This window comes from Prosopis cineraria, unplaced genomic scaffold (genome assembly GCF_029017545.1).
Source record: "Prosopis cineraria cultivar Desert tree isolate PC_DT_omini unplaced genomic scaffold, ASM2901754v1 PC12, whole genome shotgun sequence".
NCBI classification, from domain to species: domain Eukaryota; kingdom Viridiplantae; phylum Streptophyta; class Magnoliopsida; order Fabales; family Fabaceae; genus Prosopis; species Prosopis cineraria.
Window position 1 is genome coordinate 14,403,433 of NW_026555343.1, and position 25,085 is coordinate 14,428,517.

The following is a 25,085-nucleotide window of genomic DNA, read 5'->3' on the forward strand; positions in this document are numbered from 1 at the left end:
TTTATCTCTGACATTGTAAGCTTTTATTTTATCATTAATATATTTTCCTTTTATCAAAAAAAAAATAGAAAGAATCTGCAAATCTAAATCATTAAATTGAATTGGATAATTTTTAAAAAAAGAGATTAAGCTATACAATTGAAATTTGATCAAAACAATTCAGATGTGCAATGAAAACATGATATAAAGACACCGAAGTAAGGAGGGGAAAGAAAAAGAAATTAAATCCCAAAAAAGAATCTGCAGTAGATGTGCATGAATATATGGATGAAAACGGGCTTGGAATCAAGTCCAAAGATGTTCTCCCTATTTTTTCTGAACTAACAAAATAAAAGATGGATAATGAGATTGGAGAAAAAATGTTTTCCATTGGAATGTATTTACATTTATTGATCAATTACAAAAAGATGTTTTTTGAGTACAACAAAAAATATTGACAGAACAGAATAACATCATGCAATCTATATTATGCAATCCCATCCAGTACCATAGAACTTGTCATTGTCAATCACAACAGGAAAAATAGTCCTTTGTACAATCGGAACCTTAATCTTAAAAAAAGAATCTAAAAATAATTTCGGGCAATGAATTGTTGGTCATCTCATCTGGGAGCACCTTTTGAGCTCTCCTTTTTGATAGATATCCTTCTTAGATAAACTAACAATACCTGATCGTTCCTCAACCTTTTTTATGAGAAGCTTCAGTAATGGAACCTTTCATAGAGTTCTACAAGAACCCACCATGATCAGCTTTTTCTGCACACATTTAGAAGCTTAATCTCAAAAGACAAGCCGCCTGCATAAAACAAATATACAGTTTATAAAGAAGTCTAGTGCATGTACAACAAAGTTGCATTCTCAGAGAAGAAAATAAAAACATATTTGAATAACAGAATTAGTTTTGTTTTTCTCAGAACAAAAATTTGGCAAAAAAAATTCCCAATAGTGAAGGTCCACACTATAACTTATATCGAAGACTTATATATCAAACTATTGCACTGCTCGTGCCTCTCTTTTGGATATGTACAATTTTCAACGTACAGTTTCTGAAGAGTTCAGTGTAGTCTATCCAAGTACTTGAACAAAATTTAAAACAAAAACAACCATAAAAAATCTTTAGAAATTTAGTTCAAAATTCACCAGAAAAAATGTTCAGAGAGATAAAATGATTAACTTTTAGAAGTCAACACAAATCTTTTTAGCCAATTTTTTTAATATCTAATTGTAGGTGTGGTGTTAGTGCAAAGAGCATGAAATAACTTGCCACGTTTACCCTGTACCGGTCTCCAATCAAAGAAGAAGCACAGCTTGATGGATTTTCGCCAGACCTCACCAAAGATACTAATATGCAATCTTTATCTTTACCCTGGAGAAGAGGAGAAAAACAGATCAATAACACTTGCATTTTCTACAACAAAATATTTTAAAAAGAAAAGGCAGAGACAACTCAGTGATGCCTGACATAAGTAAAATGACAATTTTCTGTATTGATTTTTTTTAGGGTAGCTGAACTCGTTGTTGGATGTTTTAAATCAATGTTGAATGATACACGTTTAATACAACAAATGAAATTAAAAATGATATATGACAAATGAATGTAGTACACGTATTAATCTATTGAAAACTATATCTAACTGTCTTTGAAATATAAATTTATTGCTATGTGCATGGTTTACGGACAAATACGTCATTCACAAGAGCTCTATATAAATCGTTTGAATTTAGCTACAAGTATAATACAATCATAGCTCTAAGTCGCGAAATGGCTTCTAAACCAGGCATTCTCACAGAGTGGCCTTGGAAGCCTCTTGCAAACTTCAAGGTCTATTTTCTTCCAACGCCTTCGTTATCATTTTTTACATAGTCAAGCTTGATTATTTCTTCTTTTTCTAATTTCTGTGTGTGTGTTTTTTAAGTCCCGTAATATATCATCTGAATTCTTCCAGTAGTCTCATACTATTATTAAATGCAAAATCTGAGTCAAGTTTAGGTCATTTACATACATATATATAGAGAGAGGGGGGGTTGTGTGTGCCCTCTAACTTACTTCATGCATGATGACACTTATTTTCCGCTACTTGCCTAGCAAAATCTGTAGAACTATATTTGATATTTATATCAAAATTACTAATTGATAGATTATGTTTAACGAGTGTATTTCTTTCTTTGAACTGATTTTTTTTTAAAGAAAAACAAAAGCAGGCTAGCTCAAGGATTGTGCAAGCTAGCTTGAAACGAACTCAGTTAAAACAACCTAACAACAATTGAAGCCCATATTTTAAACCTGCCCCTCCACTTTTTAACATGTTGGTGGGTTAGGTCAATGGGCCCAACCCATATTACTAGATCTATCTAATATTATATAAAACTATATTTATACTAAAATTATTTGGTGACAGGTTATATGTTGATGTAATTTCCTTTGAAAATTAATGATAAGTGCATATTTTATAATTAAATGGGTATAGATTTTAGTTTGAATTTGATTATATTTATTAAGATTTTATATTTATTTAATTGATATTTATATATTTTTCCCTCATCACTTAATTATAAGATAAAAAGAAATTTTAATACAAAATTCACTCATATCTTTTTATCTATATCTTTTTATCTTTATATTTTACAGAGAAAAAGAATAAACCAAATAGAAGGAAAGAAGAAAAAGAGAAATACATACATACATACATATATATATATATATATATCAAAGTCCCACATTGACAAGGAACAAAAGAAGAAGCCTCCACTTTAACTATAAATACTCCCTCTATCAAGAGGGAAGGCATCCAATCACTTATACAAGTACCTCAAGAATTCTCTCTGAGATATTTGGAGCTCGTAAAAGTATTTTGAAAGCTGAAAGCAAGATCATTGAGGGGTTTTACAAATTATAATTATTTCTTTTCTACTCCTTAATTTTCTCTGTGATCATTTTTCATGATTGGGGATTTTAGAACGGTTTTATTTAATTTTATTATGTGTTTCTAAATTACCCAGTTGGGATAAGGATGTAGCCCAATTGGGGAGCTAATTTTCTATTTCTTTTGTTTTGACTCCTTGCATTTATATTTATGAATATTTTTTATTTTTTTCAATTATATTTATTTCTCTTGTTCTTCATATTAATTTAATGACTGGCTACCATTTAATCAAGTCTATGGGTAATCTTCATGGACTGGGAGGTGAAGAGAGAACCTAGATTTAGAGAAATAAACATAAATAACTAAGTTAGGGATAGTTCTAAAAATTTATGGTGACTTAAATTATAGCTTCACGGTTTAATTAGTTGCTTGGGTATCGTGAGAACGAATTCAACACTAATTAAAAAGGCACTAATAATTCAAGAGAATATTAGGACACTTTAGGAATAGTTGTCACTATAATTGATTCGAATCAACTCAAAGGGTAGAAACTAGCAACCTATAGGGTAAATCCTAAATCCCAACGCTTCAAGTGATTGTGTTTTTGTCATCATTATTTTCTTAATTTATTTTTATTCCTTATATTTTTATCAAAATTATCCATTTTATCTATTTTTCTCGAACTATTAATTATTTAAATTAATAAAAGTGTAACTTCCCTGTGGGTTTGACACCTAGAATACTCCGGGTAATTTATTACTGTGATCTCGTACACTTGCGAGAGCAATCAATTAACAAGTAAATTGGTTTTTGGAAGAAACTTTTGATCTCCAAGTGGTTATGCTTTAAACATGGATTGTTATTTCATTAAAGTAGATTCATCAATCTGACTCTTTCTTCTGTTTGCATGGCGATGAACATATGTTCTGTACTTGATAATTGCACCATGGATTGCTTACAACATCTATTCAGTCACGCACTCCAATGTTGATGAAGGAGCCCCGGCATACTATGTGATACTTCCATTTATGTTGGCGAGATTTTAGTTCGATCAAATATGGATCTCTCTCTCTCTCTCTCTCTCTCTCTCTCTCTCTCTCTCTCACATAATTATTTATATATCACTCTTATCTCTATTATAAGATATCTCTAACCACCGGAACTAAAGAAAGGTGATTGAGTAATTAATTTTATTTGAAAATAGAATAACCTTTCCATTTTACCCGTATTAATTTAAATGATTTTTTTTTTCATATTTGCATTGATAGTTGATAACTTTAAATATGATTAACATTGAAAAAAAACTTAATTAGTACTTCCTCCTTTTTCAAATATAAGAGAATTTCAACTAAATCACATAGTTTAAAAAAGTTAGCTATTCCTAATAATCATCTCTAAAATTAAAATGTTTGGGCCAAAATACCCTTGTAATTAATTAATGTTTACTTTTCTCTAATTTAATGATACTTTTTTCCATTTATGAGGGACAATTTGGGGAAAATGTAATTAATGTTTCCTAAAATTTGTAGTTTTGCTTATAAAAAAAATGAAATATAGGGTAATTTTTTTTATATTTGAAAATGGGGAGAGCACCTCATCAAGTGACTTATAATAATTAGATATTTTATAATAAGGATAGGAGGGAGCATTACATTCCTATCCATAATCCTCCTTCTCTTCTAAACCAATAATATGCACGACCATCTCTTAAAACCAGCAAGATTGAAATCAAATTTTAAAATCTACTCCCTCCTATTCTTATTATAAGGCACCTCTAACTATCTCATCAAAACTAATGAGAGATAATTAAGTTATTAACTTTAATTTGTTTACCCCTACTTAAATGAAAACTATATTTTTCAAATTTGCATTGCAAACTCTCTCATAGTTAATGAGTTTAAACATGAGTAACATTGAAAAAAATTTTCATTATATTAATTCAGGACCGAAAAATGCTTATAGTATGTGCCCTATAACAGGGATTGGGGGGAATAAATCAGAGTCTTGGTGCAGGTATGAGTGTTATAACAGACATTATTATTCTCACAGGGATGACCAAATTTTGCTTAACGGACTCCAAATCTACTTATCATACATGATATTTCCTGAGTTTTGGCATCATCTACCCTTATGGAGAACAGATGGGTGTGATTCTCACAGCTCTCATGCATGCTGGTCCAGTGGAGTTTCTTTATTACTGGTTTCACAGAGCTCTTCACCATCACTTCCTCTATTCTTGCTACCATTCTTGCCATCATTCTTCTATAGTCACTCAACCTATAACTTGTATGATATTTTCTTCACACTTTCTTTCCTTTTATTAAATAATATGGTTTGGGTTATTATTTTATGTGTTAGTTTGTCAATCAATGAAAATTAATTAAAGTTAAAAGTGATATTCTTAAAATTAATTACTCCATCTTTTACAAAAATACTACTTTCTATTAAATGTTACAAATTCTAACCTAGTCTTACTCATCTATGTCATTCTCTTTCTCTATCACAATTACTCAACAAGATCCGTGTAATGGTACATGATAGGTGACTTATAAACACTCTTTCTGGTCCTAATATTAAGTTGTTTTCTAGAAGACTTTCTCTGTTTTTCTATTTTCCCAAAAATTAAAAGTATCTAATGTTTTTCTATTTTTTCCCATCAGAGTTTTACTGCATGATTTCGTCAATTGTGAGTATAGGTTTTACGTTCTTTTCATTAATAACGGTAGAATTGGAATTTTGGGATTTTTTTTTTGACAAATTTAATTATGTAACATTTTCTTAAAACACGTGAAATTGTCGAAAACTCTAATGAAGGCCGGAGAGTAATTAATTATGATCAGTTTGTTGATCAATAAAAGGGTGAATTGCAAAATTAAAAGGATTCCCAAAATTAAAATTTGTTTGTGCAAATACGAATGTTAAGTTTAATACTCTGTTTTTTATTTAACGAATTACATATTTTCATTGCTTTTATTTTTTTTTTTTGGGACAGCTGTCACTCATCCATTTGCTGAAGTATTAGCATATGTCGTTCTATTCACAATACCAAAATCTGCAACATTGTTCACAAGAACAGCCTCCATATTTGGTTACGTATTTTATATCGATTTCATGAACAACTTGGGTCATTGCAGCTTTGAATTCCTCCCAAAGAAGCTCTTCTCTATTTTATCCTTCCTCAAGTATATCTGCTGCACGCCATCGTAAGTCTCTATTCTATATATAATTTTCTCTATTTTTGGTGCCTGCATGCATGGCTCAATTGCTTTTGTCAACTTCTATGATTATTTAAACAAGTTGTATACATTCTTCAAAGATTAATATTCTGTTTTCATATTTATGAGGCAGCAAGGGAATGATAACGAAGTGAATGATTATTATTTTTTAAAGAAAAAAATTGGAACTCCTTGCACAGGTTGAAGATAGTTGGCATAAGTCTTGGGAAATGGGAGTGAAACGAAGGAATATGGGTGAGGTAATATTTGGTATATGGAAAAGTGTTTTCTATAAAACAAAGGGGGGATGATAAATGTCAACATGTCCTTTCTAAAAAACACTTTTATGTATACCAAACATTGCATAAGTTTCTTTACCTTTCTTTAATCTAGCAAGCATCATCATTAACAAATCATAGTGGAAACATGAGAAATGATCAATTTGACATACTTAATCAGTATTGTCACGCCTCAAAAATAGAGGGTAACCGACACAAAATGTGAACACTGCACATCCCTTAAGCCTTGGATCAATTAATCTTTCTATGACTAAGACCTAATTATGTTTTTAATTTGAATTAGAACATGTGTAAACATTGTTTGCATTAATAAAAGTTTCAATATTTTTGTAAAAATTTTGACAGAACCTCCTTTTTAAACAAGATCTCCCGAAAACTCTACAACTCAATATTTTTCACCAAATGTCATGTTAATCAAGAATTCAACTCCTTCCAACCACCAAGCAAAAATATATGACAAAATAAAGGTTCTAGCAATAGATTATGTGGAGCACCTAAACTAAGCTTACAAAATAAAATTCATAATTTAAAATATTACATCAAAAGAATACTTAATCCTTAACTCGTCCACCTTTAGTCAGTAATAGACTCCTCAATATTTGGCGGATGATTCAATGTCAGCTACACTATCTGAGACCAAAAATTTTTCTAGTGAATAACATCCCAATAATAAATAATTAAATATGAATAAAAGAAAAGTTAAAAACAATTATGTAAGTTTAAAAAAAACAATGATCTCCATAAAAATTCAAATAAGCATGGAACAACAGGATTCTATATAGCTTTAAATGAAATCTTGAACCATTAAATTATTGTATCAAATGTTGTCATAACTTAATTTCAAGGAAACAAATAAACAAAACAAGTAATTAAAAATATATTGCTAATTAAAACAAACGGAATATAAAATCATTAAATAATCAATTTCATATTTATAGGGACTTATCAGAACAATTAACAAACGTAGACACACAGTCCACGAGAACAAATAACCAAATGCGGCTTATGCCACGAAGACAGATATGGACACACTATCCATAAGGATAAATAACCAGACGTAGCTGAAGCCACAAAACAAACATGGACACACAGTCCATAAGGGTAACTAACCAGACGTGGTCGAAACTATGAAAACAGATGCAGGTATGAGACCTACAAATAACAGACGTGAGAACAAAGCTCACAAAATTTAACTAGCTAGTAATTAACCCTAGCACGTCAAGGGCTAACGAAACTGCCGTTAGCAACCAGTGTTCTACCTAAAGTCACTTAAACAATTAACTTTCAAACATGCAAGAAAAATAATCATTATCAAATTAAAATTTTCTCTTTTTTTCATATCAGACTCAACATAAATTATGTAAATACCTGTTCTTTTCAATGTAAATACTTACCACCCTTTCACAAATTTTCCTGATTGTCCTTGTCGAATAAAAGATTACTAAAACTTGTAAAAAAAAAACAAGTTGATCAATGTTGTAAGCACATAACATGACTTAAGAAAATAGAGTTATTCAATCAACAGAAATAATCAATGCTTATGAAATATATATATACATATACACACATATATAAATAGATAAAATTGTAAATTGTTGAAATCAATATCTTTGATGAAAAGAAATTTTGCTAATAAATTATTTGGGACGTTATTCACTTACCCAAGACATTCTCTACCCTTAACCGGTCTTCTTGCAACAATGTTTGCTCTTTAAATCCTAGTGCCCAAATAATAACATCATTATTTTATTTTAAAGATTTATTTTTTTTATACTTTTTCAACCCCAAATCAATTTAGAAAAATAACACAAACAATTCCCAACTTTAATTTAAATTTCCTTTTCCCCAAACAATTCATAGATATTTCAAAAACTAATATTTTGATAATCAATTGACTCTTGAATTAATAATCAAAATTACTCTTTTCAAGCATCTCTATCTCTAACTCCACTTTCCTTATGGAGATAATTATCTTCCATGACTGCTTAATATGTGATAATATAACTATTACAAATAAATATATATATATATATATATTTATTTATTTAAATTTATATACAATGTCCAACTCAAATCATTAAATAATAGCATCCAAACCATTTATATTTTTCTCAAGAGTTTAATAAGATTTTAGGAAAATACTCAATCAAGTAACAATCTCTAACAAACATTTCTAACAATTATCTTATTAGTATCAATTCCTAGCTCAATCAATGAAACTTCTTAACCTTCTATCAATTATCCAAAATTTTCTAACATTAATAATTAGATCAAATAAACAAAACTCAAGCCTAGCCTGACATTCTCTTGTTCTTTGTACAATTTCAACTTCATAAATTCTCCTTTTAGCTTAACAAATATGGTAGTAAAAGGAAAAATTTCCAACCATTTTATCTCTACATTCACCCACACACGTACAGAGTAACCATGAAGAGGAAGATCAAAATTTCTCACCTCAATTTACAGTAGCAGAAAGGGAACGAAGTTTACAGCATAAAAGAAGGAGAAAGTTTCAGAATCAAACTCCTAGAACAACAGCCACGTCTCCCTTGTTCTTCGGCACCCAAAAATGAAATAAATGAGGGAAGAGAAAGGAGGTTCAAAGCTCTCTATGGCAGTGAACGGTAATGTCGCGTTGCAGGAAAGGAGGAGATTTCTGACTCACCCTTGTAGTTACTAGAACAGATCAGAAGGAAGAGGCTTCGATGATGAGAGACAGAGGAAGATGAGGGAGGCTACAGGCTACACACAGCCATGGTAGACAAAGCAACAACGGTGACCACACGAATAAGAAACACCCACATCGGCAAAGGCTGTGAACAAGAAGGGAGAGAGACTTAAATGCTCAGATCATCGCTCGGCAAAGGAAAAAGAACAACCTCGCTAATCTGAAATAGAGAAGGAAAAAAAAGAAAGAGCACGAACTTAGCAGAGAAGCATCGGATGAAATTCTCGCACACTCACACGCCAGCGACGCTGCAGACGGAAGTAGGAGGAGACAGAGAAGGCAAAAGGTGAGAGATGAGAGAATCTGGAATTTTCCACAGAGCCCCAAATGCTGAATTGTGCCAGAGATAGAGAGAAAAAGAAAGGAAAAAAAAATCTGTGGAGGAAGGGTAGTTTCGTAATTATACAGTATAAAAGTTAAAAAAAAAATAATTCACTCCTTTCTGACTTCAATCAGCTTTGAACAAACCAAATGTAAGGGTTATATGTATACTTTCACTTTACCAACACCTCCTCTTATCATAATATATATATATATTTTTATTTATTTAAAATTTTTGGGCTATTACAAGTGTCTATCATGTTGCAAATTCCAAGGGCACGAACCAAAGAAAGATGAACTTCAAGTCTTCAAAAAAAAAACTGAATTTTGTGTGAAATGGTAATAATCCTTGCAAACTCTTGTAAACAAATATTGCCTTTAAGACAATACACAACTGTACACTATTAGGTTTTGATTTATTTGCACAATCTGATATCATTTCTTTTCTTTGATCAACGTAGGTCTGATTCCTTGTTTTGGTCAGTAAAATGCAAATTACCTAATTGTACTTCATTAACTTTTCTTTGATATGATTAGCTTTTTCTAATTACATTAGGATGTTCAAGTATGGGTAGACTTGAGTCAATGTATAGTAAGTCTCATATCTAATAAAATTAGGCTTAATAATTAAGATATACTAAGGAGAAAAAAAAATTATAAATTTGATCTTGATATATCTTGTTATTACCTTTCGTTCATTTATTCTCTTCCCTAATTTTCAGGCAGTCACTTCCCATTTTTAATAATTTTTTTCACTTCATACTGAATAACAAACATTCAAGTGTATATTCTTTTTTGTTTTTATTTATGCAAATTGGCATTTTTTAAGCTCATAAATAAACCATGGCCACAGGTTTCATTCGCTGCATCACACCAAATTTAGGACAAATTACTCTCTCTTCATGCCAATCTATGACTACATTTATGGCACTGTATATGAATCCACATATGATACTTATAATGAATCCTTGAAGAGACCAAATGACTCTCCTGATGTGATTCACTTGACTCACCTAACAACGTTAGACTCCATCTATCATCTTCCTTTGGGTTTTGCTTCCTTGTCCTCCAACCCTCAAACATCAAAATGGTATCTTCGTTCCATGTGGCCATTCACATTCGTTTTAAAGCTAATGGCTTGGATGTCTGGCCGTACCTTTGTATCAGAAGGGAACACTTTTGAAAAGCTCAATTTGCAATCACGGGTCGTACCACGATTTACAAAACAGGTAAAGAATTTGGCCTTCATTCAACATAGGAATTAATCACTGTAACTTATGTGACATGTTATATATCATCATTGGGACATTCTATTCTTCTTTTGTTACTATATTATATATACAGTATCTCTCAAAAAGGCACAGCAAAAGACTGAACAATATAATTGAAGGGGCAATTCTTGAGGCTGACTCATCTGGTGTTAAAGTGCTTAGTCTAGGGCTTTTCAATCGGGTTGATAAGTTCACATCATCATTTGCCTCACTTCTTTTTTTTTTTCTTTTTTTGGGAAAAAATCGAAATATTGAAGCCTGTTGTATTGGTACGTAAATGCAGAAAGAAGAGCTGAATGCAAGTGGTGAATTTTATATTCAGAAGTTTCCAAAACTGAAGGTAAAGATTGTAGATGGAAGTGGCTTAGCTGCTGCTATAGTTGTGAACAGCCTTCCCAAAGGGACGCATCAAGTTCCTCTACGAGGCAACTTTGATAAGCTTTCTTTTTCTGTAGCCAACTCTTTGTGTGAAGCAAATGTTCAGGCAATTAGCTAACACACATGCGCACACATGTTGAAATATTTTTAAAACAAAGAGATATATTTTTTGAAAAGTCGTGTATTTATATTTATATATTAAAGAACTTTTATAAATGGTTACATAGAAGGTTATAACTAAAAGTCATCAAAGTTTTATATTTCTCTAATTCCTAGAGACACCTTTGAAAAATTATAAAATAGATCTCAAAAGGTATACATGGTAACTACTACTTGAAAAAAGAAGTGTTATTTCAAGAAAACTGTACATATTAAAAATATATTACTCTTCATAAAAAATAATTTTAAATAACAATTATCAAAGTAGTGTTATGACTTTTTAATTAATTAAAGAATTATATTGCTTGAGATGCATTATTACTTCAAGGCATCACTTTATTATTTATTAATACCCAATCACCATCATTAATTTTTAGAATTAAAAAAATTCATTGCATTTGTTTTTAGTGCACCAAATATAAAGTTAAATTATCACCCTATAAAAACCATTATAAATCTTTAGAGTGTAAACTATATTCAAGAGTCTTTATAGTATTTTGAAAGAAATTTGACACATACAATTTATACCAAAAAGTTGAAATATATAAGTAGGACGAATTAAGCTTGAAAAAAAAAAAATGTTTCTCATAACTTGAAGTGCACAACTTTTTTCCGTCTCTCTTACTTTCTAGAGATCCATGGTCACCAACACGCGCATACTCTTCCATGTCTTAAACTACTTCAATTTTTTTTTTTTTAATTAGCGAACTACTTCAATTTCAACTTCATTCAACAATGGACGAATAAACGATGACCTCGATATTATCGAAACCATACAAAAAACTTAGAAGACGCAAAATGTAAGTTATGATTTATTAAGATCTCAAAATTTGGTCAGCAGTTGACTACGTTATATGAAGACGAGTTAACGAAGCTTCATTTGGGACTCAACGCAAAGCCCAGAGAAAGCTTTGCACTTTCAACTCATTATGAGCACAAGGTGAATGCATTAATTTGGAGAAATATTCAACTTCAGTTTACTTCACTATTTTCGTCCTTATTATTTAACATGAAATATTTTGCAGATATGGTTGGTGGGAGATGGATGGGACGAAAATGAACAAATGAAAGCACCAAAAGGATCATTGTTCATACCATTTTTTCAATTCTCACCCCAAAAAATGGGAAAGGATTGCTTCTACCACTACACTCCACCAATGATGGTTCCTCCTTCAATCACAAACATGTCCTGTTGCGAGGTCAGTATGTATAGCTTCATAGTCTTTAACCTCATATTTTATTCTTGTTCTTTTTTTTTTTTTTTGGTTGCCACGCTGATCATTAAAAATAGGTTTATTACAACCTTTTTTTTTTTAATGGTAGCTCCGACTTATCAATAGACTTCTCCAAGAGTTGTTTTTTTTTTTTTTTTGTTTTGGTATAACCCTCAAATCTCTGCTGACTTGATATATAAAGACTATATCTAAATACAAACAAGCATTTAGTTCAACTAGTAAGAGAGTTGTATTGTCACACCCTGAATGTTTAAAGTGTGACCGACTGGAATATAAGAAAACTCATATTTTATAAGCCCAAACCCATATAATATTTGACATATTAATTACCCAATCTCATCATATAATCATCATTTGTATTAAACAAGTACTAGTATTTACAAAATATTCAAGCTTGCTGTAGAAATTTCAGTAAAGTCTCCCTTGTAAGTTGGACTACTCGAAATCTCTACAACTTGCCAAAAGAATATCCAAGCAACATTCAAATTTCTACTCCGATACTGTGTGTGTGTGTGTGTGTGTGTATACAAACCCAGAATAATTTAATTAAGGATCCTGCCTATATGATTCATGGAGCAAATCTAGAACAAAACTAAAATACTTAAATATTTACATCAATCCACAATTTGAATAGAGCAACAAAATACTTCTTGTCTCAAGGAGTCTCACAAGGTCAAATGAAGAGCAAGTCCACTTCTACTATCTAAATACCAAAAATTCTTTCAATAAATAACATCTCCAAATAATATTAATAAATAAAAATGACAACCAAAAGCACATGCAATAAGAAACAAGTGACTAATCTAATTATTAATGGTATTAGAAAATAACAACACAATTTATCTTGATAATTAAGTAACAAAAATAGAAGAGAGAAAAATAAAAATAAAGTAAAAAAATCATAATTAACAAATTAAGGAATAGATTTAAATTTTTTTTATATATAAAACAATTCATAAAAACACAGTTCTTAAGGATAAAGATATAACATGGAAACTTCTTTTCTATTAGGACCTAAACAGAATGAATAACGGGCGTGAACACACAGTCCATGAGAATAAGTAACATCCAGTGTGGCTAGAAGCCATGAAAAATGGGCATAAGCATAAAGCTCATGAATAACAGGCGTGAATTATATCCACAAAATTACACCCTCCGTTCCACGCTTGTTGGCCGACACACAAAGCTAACACCTCCAATATACCCTGCTAGCTAGGTATGCCATAGCGCGCCAAGGGCTAATGATACTGTTGTTAGAAACCAACGTTTTATATTTAGTCCCGTAAAACATTTCTGGCATACATGGAGTCTATAAATCCTTATAGTTCAATTTGTTCTTTGATTTGTAAGATATAAACGATCTTTTCACTAATAATTTATCTGATCCATGCATGTATGATATATATATATATATATATATAATAAAATACTATGAAAATGCCTACATGATTGAAGTTGAATAATAAACAAACTAGTTACATATAAATGAACTTAATCATAAAATACAATTTAAAAAAAATCTATTCAAAACAATTAAAGTAATTAAATAAGGTAAAAAAAAGATCATTGCTTCTATATATATTGGGGAACATTATTTACTTATCTAGTATGCTACCAAGTTCCTAAAATTCTCTTCTCACAACTTCAATTAAGCTTTTCTTCTTCTAAGGTCCCTATTAAATATAATAAATCTTTAATAAATCTTTCTACAAATTGAATCAATTTTTCATATATCCTCTTTTATGCCTCCCAAATTCTACATTTTATTCTCAACCAAACTAATTGTCTTGTTATAACATAATTCTAATTATATTTCTTAATCATCCTTTATCAAGTATTAACATAAATATTATAACACACACCCATATCATAATTTTCTTATTCAGCAACAAAATTCAAGTCTTTAATTTAATATTAGTTAAAGAAACAATTCTTCCTTTAATTGTACAGCTCTGAATCAAAAAGGATAAAAAAAAAAGTTTAAGATTTGACATCTAAAGCAAGAGAAATATCAATCTCGAGCACACACCAGCAGGACAAAGAAGAAAATGAAAAATTTAATTTGCTAACTTAGCACGGTGGAACAGGGGATGGAAGAAGACATCAACAGCACAGATAAGAAGAGAAAAAAATCATCAAGCAAACCTCCAATAACAGCAAACCAACTACTCCGCCTTCACGCACGGAAAGAAAGGAGGAGGAGATCATGGTTCCATTAAGCTTTTAGCAGCAGTATATTTTTTTTTTTTCTGACCGCACTCACTCACACCAGCAAACAAGAGAAGAAAAAAGAAGGAAGAGCAGAAGGAACAGAGGGCCCGGCGGAGATGAATGACGGACGAAGAAGAATGGAGAGTGAAGGTCAGTGGAAGCTTGAAGAACTCTCTTTCTCTCTCGCGCTCGTTCGCTCTGTTTTTGTCTCTCGTCACCCTGTTCTGTCTCTTTTTGCCGGCAGAGAGGAAGAAGATTTAAGTAAAAAGATAACAGGGAAATTATAGGAAAAGAACCAGGTTATTGATAAAATTGCAAAATAATACCCACCAGATTTTTATTTTTATTTTTATTATTACTACTATTATTATTATTAATTTGGGGTTATTACATGTATCATCTTAAGTAGATATCTCAAGTTTGAGTCTTGAAAATTCACCAATCTTTAATTATAGAGTTTCTATCCAACAAAGTCTCAATTCGGCTTCATCCAAATTAGTTGGAGTATATCTACATAGTGAAAAGGAAAAATGACAATTAATAACCTCATATGACTATTAATTACAATTAGGAATCTTGAATTATTGAAATCTCAATAATAGACAATAGTCCTTACTTGAAATTAAAAATATGAGTTTACAAAATTGCCTTCAAGTATTAAAATTAGTATTATGGTTTGGAATTATTGTTAATTATTTCAACTAGAAAAACCAAGATCCACACATAAGAACGGGATTAACAATAGTTCCAACTTATAATAACAATAGTCTCAACCCAAGATAGTAATTTCAATAATGTCTTTGCTTGATTTTCAAAGTAATTTACCAATATATTGACAAGTATAAAAATTCACAAGTGATTGGTTTCATATTCAAGTAATTTTGATAAATTTTCAAGTGACCACAATGGATTCACAAGTGCCTTTCAAAAGTTTCACAAGTAAATTTTAATTTTATATTGAAAAATAACATATTTCCAAATGTGAATGAGTTTTTCCCACTGAAATTAACAATAATTCCAACATATGATAGTAATTTCCTAGTAAGCACCATAATTTATTATTAAGATTTCAATAATTTAGGGTCTCTAATCATAATTAATGATATCATGGGATCCTTAATTATCATTTTCCCTAGTAAAAGGATCGCGCACATACATACATACATACATATAATTTATAGGTTGTGTGCGCGATGGATAGTAAGATTTACTAAGCTGTTTAAATATAATCAATAAAAAAATAATGATTAATATTTTAACATTATAATTAGCGCTTCAATACACCAATTAACTTCTTTTGGTCCCAAATCACAGAATTGGCTACCAAGGAGAGAAGTGAGTGCTTGGCGAATAGCAGGAAAAGTACATGCCTTGGACGAATGGAATGTTCATTAGTGTGGCTGTACCATTTTCGATATCACTCAAATATGGCATGCAAGTATTCGCCATGATTTCCGACCTTTGGAAATTTGAATTCTCTTTGCTTCTACTAGTTACAGATACAGTACAAGTTGCTTTAGAATGTTGTTAAACTTGTACTAAATTGTAATATTTGTTAAATAAGTGAAACAGAACTAGTGGTGAGGATAAGGGGAACTAAGGGCCATGACCCCCTAACTTTTAAATTTTATTCTAAATAAAATGTAGGAGTTGTATACATTTTTGACTCACTAAAATATTATGTATACTGTTTAGCTTATTAATTATAAATAACTCTTATCTTTTTTTGGTAAAGTTAATGGTGTGTAAGCATAACGATTAATTACAAGATATTTTTTCATTTCAAATTGCTAATTTAGTTGAAAATGATGAGATTCAAACAAAAAAAAAAAGCTAAGTTAACACATTATAATGGCATGGAGATAATAAATGATATGTTATTATTTCGATTCTTTATATAGTCTTTTATATATATAGTACAATTACTTCAATTTTGAAGATATAGTTGTCACACAATTTATTTTTTCTCAATGAAGTGATGCTACATGTTTATAATACATTAATGTTATTTTAGATTTGATGAAAGAAATTATGATAATTACTAACAAATTTTGATAAGTATTACAACAAAAATCTAAAGATACTTTGAATTTCGTGTTTGATATCTATTACAAAATTACTTATTCAAAAGTTAAAAGATCAAAATTAAAAAGATTTTCTAGAAAAAATTACTTATTTTTGTAACAGCATATTTTTAAAAGGAAAAACACTTACTATGCTGTATCTTTCTCTCAATAATGAAGGCTGGATTAAATTGCTTCTTAACAAATCTGATGCTATTACTAACATCTCTTCTTGGCCTTCTGTGTTCGCAATATCCTGTTATGGATCAATAACTTCTCTTAGAATCATTTTGGAAGGGTACAAGCTTTGGAAATTTGAGATTCTATAACAAAGTGTTTGCTTTTGTTCTTTCCACCACCTACTCATGGATCAAGATATTACAAAACTTTTGGACAACTTCAACAATTCTACTATTAAAAAATGTGGCCCACATGGCTTGTTTGTTCGCGCTGACTTTTCTTCTTTTAATATTTCTGATTTACCTCTGACATTGTAAACTTTAGTGTTATTATTAAATATTTGCCTTCTACCCAAAAAAAAAAAAAAATAGAAAGAACCTACAAATTTAAATCATCAAATTCAATTTGATAACTTTTAAAAGTATAGATTAATCTATACAATTGAAATTTGATCAAAACAATTCAGATGTACCATGAAAACATAATATAGACACCGAAGTAAGAAAAAGAAAAGAGAAAAAATAAATCCCAAAAAAGAATCTGCAGTAAGCAGTAGATAAGCATGAATATATGGATGAAAATGGACTTGGAATCAGGTCCAAGGATGTTTTCCCTATTTTTCCTGAACTAACTAATTAAAAGATGGATAATGAGATTGGAGAAAAAAATGCTTTTCATTGGAATGTATTTACATTTATTGATCAATTACAAAAGGATGTTTGAGTACAACCCAAAAAGAAATTGACAGAAAACAATGACATCGTGCTATCTATATTATGTGATCCCATCTAGTAGGATAGAAGTTATCATTGTCAATCACAAAAGGAAAAATAGTCCTTTGTACAATAGGAACCTTAATCTTACAAAAAAAGAATCTAAATAATTTTGGGCAATGAATTGTTGGTCATCTCATCTGGGAGCACCTTTTGAGCTCTCCTTTTTGATAGATATCCTTCTTAGACAAACTAACAATACCTGATTGTTCCTCAACCTTTTTTATGAGAAGCTTCAGTAATGGAACCTTTGATAGAGTTCTACAAGAACCCACCATGATCAGCTTTTTCTGCACACATTTAGAAGCTTAATCTCAAAAGACAAGCCACATGCATAAAATAAATATACAGTTTATAAAGTCTAGTGCATGCACGACAAAGTTGCACTCTTAGAAAAGTAAATAAAAACATATTTGAATAATAGAATTAGAATTTTTTTTTCCAGATCAAAAATTTGGCAAAAAAAAATTCCATATAGTGAAGGTCCACACTAAAACTTACAAAGAAGACTTGTATATCAAACTATTTCATTGTCCGTGCCTCTCTTTTGGATATGTACAATTTTCAACATACAGTGTCTAAACGGTCCAGCGTAGTGTATTCAAGTACTTGAACAAAATTTAAAACTAAAACAACCATAAAAAAATCTTAAGAAATTGGTTCAAAATGCACCACAAAAAATTTTCGGAGATAAAATGATTAACTTTTAAAAGTCCACACAAATCTTTTTAGCCAATTTTTTTATCTAATTGTAGGTGAGGTGTTACAGCAAAAAGCATAAAATACCTTGCCACGTGTGAGAGCCACATTTATCCTGTGCCAGTCTCCAAGCAAAGAAGTACAGCTTGATGGATTTTCACTGGACCTCACAAAAGATACTATTATGCAATCTTTATCTCTACCCTGGAGAAGAGGAGAAACCAGATCAATGACACTTGCATTTTCTACAACAAAATATTTTAAAAAGAAAAGGCAGAAACAACTCAGTGACGCCTGACATAAGTAAAATGCTAAATTGTGAGCCCTTTGTTTAAACTTAATAAAAACAAGTGATTTTAATTAAGCTACATGAGGGAGTCATTGGGAATATTTTAAATTGAGAGCCCATTTATTTAAACCCATCATGTTTAACTCACGGTTCTTCCAAAAACTTCCTCTTGTAGCTTAATCAAGATCACTTTTTGTTTGTTAATATTAAACAAACCTGCCCTGAATTACACAGGAGAATTAATTGTAAAAAGTAGAGTAATGCATGCTAGGCCTCAACATATGCCAAAGACGGACCTGGTATTTGTCAATGGTATGAATCTCCAACGATGTCATGCAAGTAGCTTGACGGATGAGGTTTGCCTGGGAATTGTAGGGAGTAATAATGCCAACATGTTCTTCTCCAATTCCATTTTTTATTAGTGCCTTAGCTATCTACATTACAAACAGGGGGAAAAAATTTATAGCAAGTCAGATGGCTTGAATTATGAAACAAATTGCGTCCAAAAAAAGAGTAGATTTATCGTCTTGAGACATACCTCAACAATTATGTGAGCTTCAACAGGGTTATTTATAGCCTTCTGTTCTCTTGCCTCTATAGCGGGCAATTTATCTAAGTTGGAATTAAATTAAATTTCCGTTAATTATTCTAAAATGACAATGAGCATACATGATTAAAGAAGAAACATCATCTTTACATACCAGTATCAATAAATATCACTGGCCTGCATGGATTCAAAACCTGTATAATACAACATAAAAAAAAGGAAAAGTTCACATCCTTGTAAATATAGTCAATTGTGAAGGAAAAATCAGCTTTAGAGAAAATTGTTTCGGTGACTTTAAGTTTACACAAATCTAAATTTTTTCTAACCCCTTTGAAAGGCAACAAATATAAAACAAAGCTTCCTGCAATGTGAAGATTGAATATCACCAATATTCTATATGGAGTCACTGGCTTGCTTAGCCAAGTCCCATTTGTGTATTTATACTGATAACTTGGAAGGATGTATAAAACTTCAGATAGTACAATCAAATCCAACTAGTAAACATGCTCATTGTAATCTAAATGATACACACTTCATTCTAGCAGTCCCTAAGGTTGATTAATATCAAGGTTCACCGTCGCAAAGAAACACAATATAACAAGAAATGCCAAACAAAAGCCTATTTCAGAGTTGAGTCAAAGCCAATCCATGGAGTCTCCAATCGCTGTTTAATTTTCCATGCGAACCCTTCATTTTAGGAAAATATATTGTTGCATTCACTTCAGCACCCTACTATCATTAGTTTCTTACCAGCATTGGCCAGTTTATGCTGTTTTAGATAAGCATCAAACTACCAGAATTTCAGTCAATATTATGTGCCTCACTATTGACAAGTGAGGACGAGAACTATGTAGCAAGGCAACTCTATTAACGAATTTCAAGTGTTTGCATTTGCACCCACGGAACCCGTACACATGCAAAAACAATTGACCGCCAAAAAGAAAATGAGGCAAAAACTCTTGAAGACGGTCAGTGTTGGAAAAAAGAAAGGTAAAATCAATGATACAAAAGAAAGATCGTATAGAAAAAAAATTAAAAATAACTTCCATCAATGAGAAGCTTGTTGAATAAATGAAATCCTGTGAAAAATGTAAATCCATCAAAAATTAAAACAATAAGAACCTGGAAGATAGTAGCCTTACATTTTTTAGCCAAGGCAAGGCACATTTTAAGGTAGAAAACGCAAGTTTTGCATTGGCAATCTCAGTGGAACCGCACCTTAACCTATCACCATATATCAAGGCATTTGACAGGTCCATGATGCCCTGACACATACGGTACTGTATTTGTTTCAAATTAGTAAATAATTACATAGATAATGGAAGTAAAAGAAACAAACGTTTTTAAAATCATAAAAATACCTGACTCTGTAGTGCTGAAATTGCTTGTGGATGTGCTTCTGAGAGCCTACAAAATAAACTTATCCCCATACCATTCTCTCGAGCCTCTGCACTCTAGGAATTATTTGACACAAATTTAAAAAAGGTTACCCACAGTTTTATACCAAAAAAACATTAATAATAATGCAAGGCCAATACCTGGACAAGCGGAGGAAGTTGATAGTGATCACCCACAAGTACAAACATTGAGGAAAACATGAGAGGGCCCAAGGACACCTGACAAAGCAACAATTTGCAGCAAATTTATATCCAATTGTTTAATTGTTTTAACTGAACATCATCTTATTGGGAACCAGTTTGTCACTGAAACTACAGAAGCACAATTTCAATGAAGAACAGAAGCAAGCATGAAAAGTTAGTGTTGCATGGACAAATGCATACACATGTAATCTAACACAAGCACGTAAACAGTATACGAAACAATATTTCATCTTCAGGCTATGTTATGGACCCATTTATCCTCTCATCCCAGGTATCTCACCCAAGTAAAAGCAGGATCTAGTCCCTGATGCCCGGTAAATTCAGGGAAGCTTAAGAACTGTTCATGGATGAAGAGGAAATAAAGAATACCCCATTTTTCAACAGCTACATCAAACTGGCTTGCCATTTTGGTAAATTCTTTCAAGATGAATACATGTGTTTCAGGGACAGAAAGGACACGAATCAATTCAGGGGCATAAAATATTTCTACTGAGTTTAAAGGTCCTACAGGATCCATTTCTGTTCATGGGTTCATCTGAACAAAAATTTTAAAAACTGTAGTTGTACATAGAGTACATGCCACTGACAAGTATCTCAGGTACTTCAAAAATATAAGAAAGTAACAAGTAACATACTGGTAGAGTTGTCTGCCCAGCTTCGTCCATAACGCATACATCAAAAGTCCTGTTGGCAAGCAAGGGACTGGTGATGCCCAGACATGTAACTGCAACTACTTTAACTTGTTCTAACCTTACTTTGATCTCATCAACATTTTGTACATTTGTTGCTGTCAATTGTGACAATACTCTAAGTAAAACTACTACACCAAATCATGAGGAAGAGTAAAAACAACTAATCAGCCAACCTGAAAGGCAGTGTCCTCTAACCTCCTCATGCACAGCTTCATGTCTTCCAATACGGACAAAATCAATTCCCTACAATTTAAATTCCACCATGCTATGAATGATTACAAGGAACCACACTGTAATATAGTGAATTGGATAGTTTTAGAATATAATGCAGAGGGATGAGCATTAGTGTTAGAATAGTGAGTCTAGCAAGTAATCAACAAACTTATTTAAAGACCCAAGGATTTTTAAGAAAATAAAATTCATTCTAGCACTGCATAAATGAATGTATAATTTCAACATGTGGGCTTATGCTTAGCCTGGTTTCAAACCCAAGCAAATGAAGGAGTGTATTAGAGATATAGTATTTCAACTCATGATTGCATTCTAACAAGATCACAAGCTTTAAGAAGCTACGATAAAATGAAAAGCACAGATACCTGAGCTTTTAATTTGATAAGTAACTTATCTACAGCTGAGTTTGTATAAGCTGTCAGCAAAATAGTTGTGCCTCTGATTAATAATGCTTTCACAGCATGAACCATAGTTGATGTCTTTCCTGTTCCGGGCATTCCTAATATGAGTGCGTAGTCCTTTGCAGTAAGAATCTGATAATTAGTAGCAGAGTAGAGTCACAAAGAAAGGTCAATTCTTTGTCAAACTGCAAAAAAAGACTTGCTGAATAAATTCAGGGCATGAATGAAGGAAATTCAGATTCAATTGGAACCTTGAGGATTGATCTACGCTGATCATCATTCAAACTCTTCTCTGACCACCACATATATGATATTGCGGGTCCTGACTGAGCACAGATCCACTGTCAAATTTAGGAGCCTGCGGGCAACACCGACAGAATAAGTAGCTAGTAAAGCTAAAGTTGGGAGATTTGTACATGATAGCAGTAACTAACCTCAAGATCAACAATCATTTTCCTCAGATGAGTACTTCGAGCATTTTGCAGAAAAAGCTGTACTAGATTAAACCTTTAGGGGGGAGGCGTCACAAATGAATCATACAAGTATATTAATTTGAATACTGGCACACGTCTTGAAAATTGAGATTTGAATAAGCAATAACCAGAGAAGCACCTCATAATAGCAAATGAAGTCACACCTTCATCCTTATCAATTCTCCAAACCTGTTTATAGAGATCTTGGCTAGTGGAGGTGCTTCCAGGAATCCACAGGCGCTTTGAAAAGGAAACCTAGAAGATTTAAAGATAAACAAACAATTGTCATGTTGGTAGACCATAACTGTATCAGCAAGGATTTTGCTTCTTCTAATCCTTGCAATGCTTTAATAAAAGAGCAAAGGAAGTAAATGACAAATGCAAAAGCGCAAGAGTATAAATGATAAAAAATCAAACAGACAAAAGTAATATACTCACAGACACATGGGCATGACTAATATCTGTAATCACCCCACTGGCAATAGCTTGACGGCTAGATTCAGTGCTCAATATCTAAAATGTTAACAGAATAAACAAATAATCAATTAACAGCATGGGACAATTAGTGAAAAAATAATAATATGCATAATCCTTTGCAAAATAAGTTAATATACTCATTTTTTTCTGGGAATTAAACAATAATCTCGTACTAGTTAAACCATCAATGACAGACTTGTAGCCAATCAAAATACAACGTGGGGGTAAAAGAAAAAAGCATAATGACATGAAACCATGGGCTAAAAGCAAAAGAGGGACAAATCATTTCCAGGCTTCTGTTTGAGCTTGGATTTGATTATACTTCACTGCTTCATGCATGTTCAATGTTATTTTTCTTGAAATAAAGATGTGAGTCTCATCAAATCATCAAAAAAATAATAATAACGCTAGAGACATATCCAATTGTAGCTGAAAATCACAAAAAATTACCAGCATTCACGTCAAATATTAATCTGTCTGCAATCACAAGCTTTTGTTTGTGTGGGGGAAAAAAAAATTGGATACCATATATCTCATTCAATAGATTAAAAGAAAGAGGGAATAACTCGCACCACATAGTCTCCACTTCTTAGTTTCAGATCTAAATAATTTGTTGTAGCTTTAGAAGGATCGCCATCTTCAGATAGGGGAAGATGGACCACATCGTACAAAACGATAAATGAAACAATTATCTTTAAGAGATTTCTGACGTGGAATATTATTTGAAGCATCAAGGATGACAGAAGAAAGGCCGTACTGTTCTGACTTTTAAAAGCATGTGATCGCCCACATCTCTTTCTTTACAAACTGCAAAAGTAGAGTGAAATAGACATAAAGAACTAAATAAAGAACAGCTAACATAAAACAGAAGCGACCTCAGGGGAAGGGGAAATTATAAAGAACACTGCCTTAAAAGTTATACCTCAGTCTCTTTTGCTTCTAAGTCAATCAGCCAATCCCAATGGCAGAGGAACTTACAATAAGTAGAGAAAGGTGATTAGTATGTGAATCAAACACATCTCCCAATCCACTACTCATTGCACTTCCTCCTTGTACCTTAAGCATTTCAAGATATTACACCAGAAGATGAACAAATAAGCACATTAACAAGACAAAAGGCTAACACAAGATATGGTAATAAGATCATGAAAAGCTTGGAATAAAAACAGTGTCACAAGATCAGAATATTGAAACTCAACACAAGCCATTTTGATTTTATTGGAATAGTATTTATTCGTATCTTTTCTTTATTTAGCTACCTATGGACTATAGATATCCCACATCAGCTCTACTCTATCATAACTACCTAGCCTAAATCCATTTCGCAATGTTTAGCCATTGGCAATGGTCAGACCACGGGTCAAACCATTCATGAATAAATTAATATATTTTAAATAATATGCTTATAATAAAAGAATGATCTCTATAATTATAAAAACGAACACTCCATAATCTTCATTCAAAATGTATATATACGTATTTTATAACTAAAATTAAACTAAATAAGTTTACAGCACAAGATATCTAACTTGTATATAGTTATTTTATAAATTTATAATTTTAGAATATATACACAATTTTTTATCTAGTTGCGCCCATTATTTTTCTTTCCACACAGTTTATTAAGTATAGATATGCAAAAATCATAGCTTAGAAATATGGATCAAACTCGTTAAATATTATAGATATATATATGAGCGTGGTTTGACCAGTTGACCCAATGGTTTTATGAGTTTTGATGAGTTATTCCTTCCCTGAGTTTTCCCTTTACATCAGATCGGAGAAGTACCAGTCAAACCAACCAATTCAATCTGATTCTTAACATTGCTATCGCAAAATAAATGTAATTCTAGTCTCCCTTAAAAGGGTTTTCAAACACATTATCTGTTTCTTTTATTCTTTGAATTCCATTGCAAGCTACTTTATTGCCGAATAAGGCTCTAATTTGCAGAGCATGATAGATCTCAGCCCTGGTGAAC

The 25,085-nt window shown here is 31.6% G+C and overlaps 1 protein-coding gene, 1 long non-coding RNA gene and 1 pseudogene across 2 annotated transcripts in view; 1 reads left to right on the forward strand and 2 right to left on the reverse strand.

Moving 5' to 3' along the window:
* The first annotated feature begins 1,761 nt into the window (after positions 1–1,761).
* On the forward strand, positions 1,762–16,153 carry LOC129289513 (very-long-chain aldehyde decarbonylase CER1-like; annotated as a pseudogene).
* Positions 6,745–9,427, reverse strand: LOC129289515 (uncharacterized). The gene is made up of 3 exons (XR_008588145.1): positions 9,303–9,427; positions 8,832–9,190; positions 6,745–7,007 (listed from the first exon to the last, which is right to left on the reverse strand). It is a non-coding gene; the product is annotated as an uncharacterized LOC129289515 (long non-coding RNA).
* A 1,478-nt stretch (positions 16,154–17,631) lies between the features above and the next one.
* Positions 17,632–25,085, reverse strand: part of LOC129288041 (DNA replication ATP-dependent helicase/nuclease JHS1-like) — a 24,842-nt gene continuing 17,388 nt past the window's right edge. The window contains 16 exon segments of the mRNA XM_054924360.1: positions 17,632–17,986; positions 18,483–18,599; positions 18,981–19,118; positions 19,223–19,296; positions 19,386–19,425; positions 20,374–20,511; positions 20,593–20,685; positions 20,770–20,847; positions 21,468–21,619; positions 21,698–21,767; positions 22,121–22,288; positions 22,408–22,472; positions 22,475–22,514; positions 22,591–22,663; positions 22,769–22,884; positions 23,068–23,142. Of these exon segments, the coding sequence (XP_054780335.1) occupies positions 17,828–17,986; positions 18,483–18,599; positions 18,981–19,118; positions 19,223–19,296; positions 19,386–19,425; positions 20,374–20,511; positions 20,593–20,685; positions 20,770–20,847; positions 21,468–21,619; positions 21,698–21,767; positions 22,121–22,288; positions 22,408–22,472; positions 22,475–22,514; positions 22,591–22,663; positions 22,769–22,884; positions 23,068–23,142 (1,596 nt within the window). The 3' untranslated portion in view covers positions 17,632–17,827.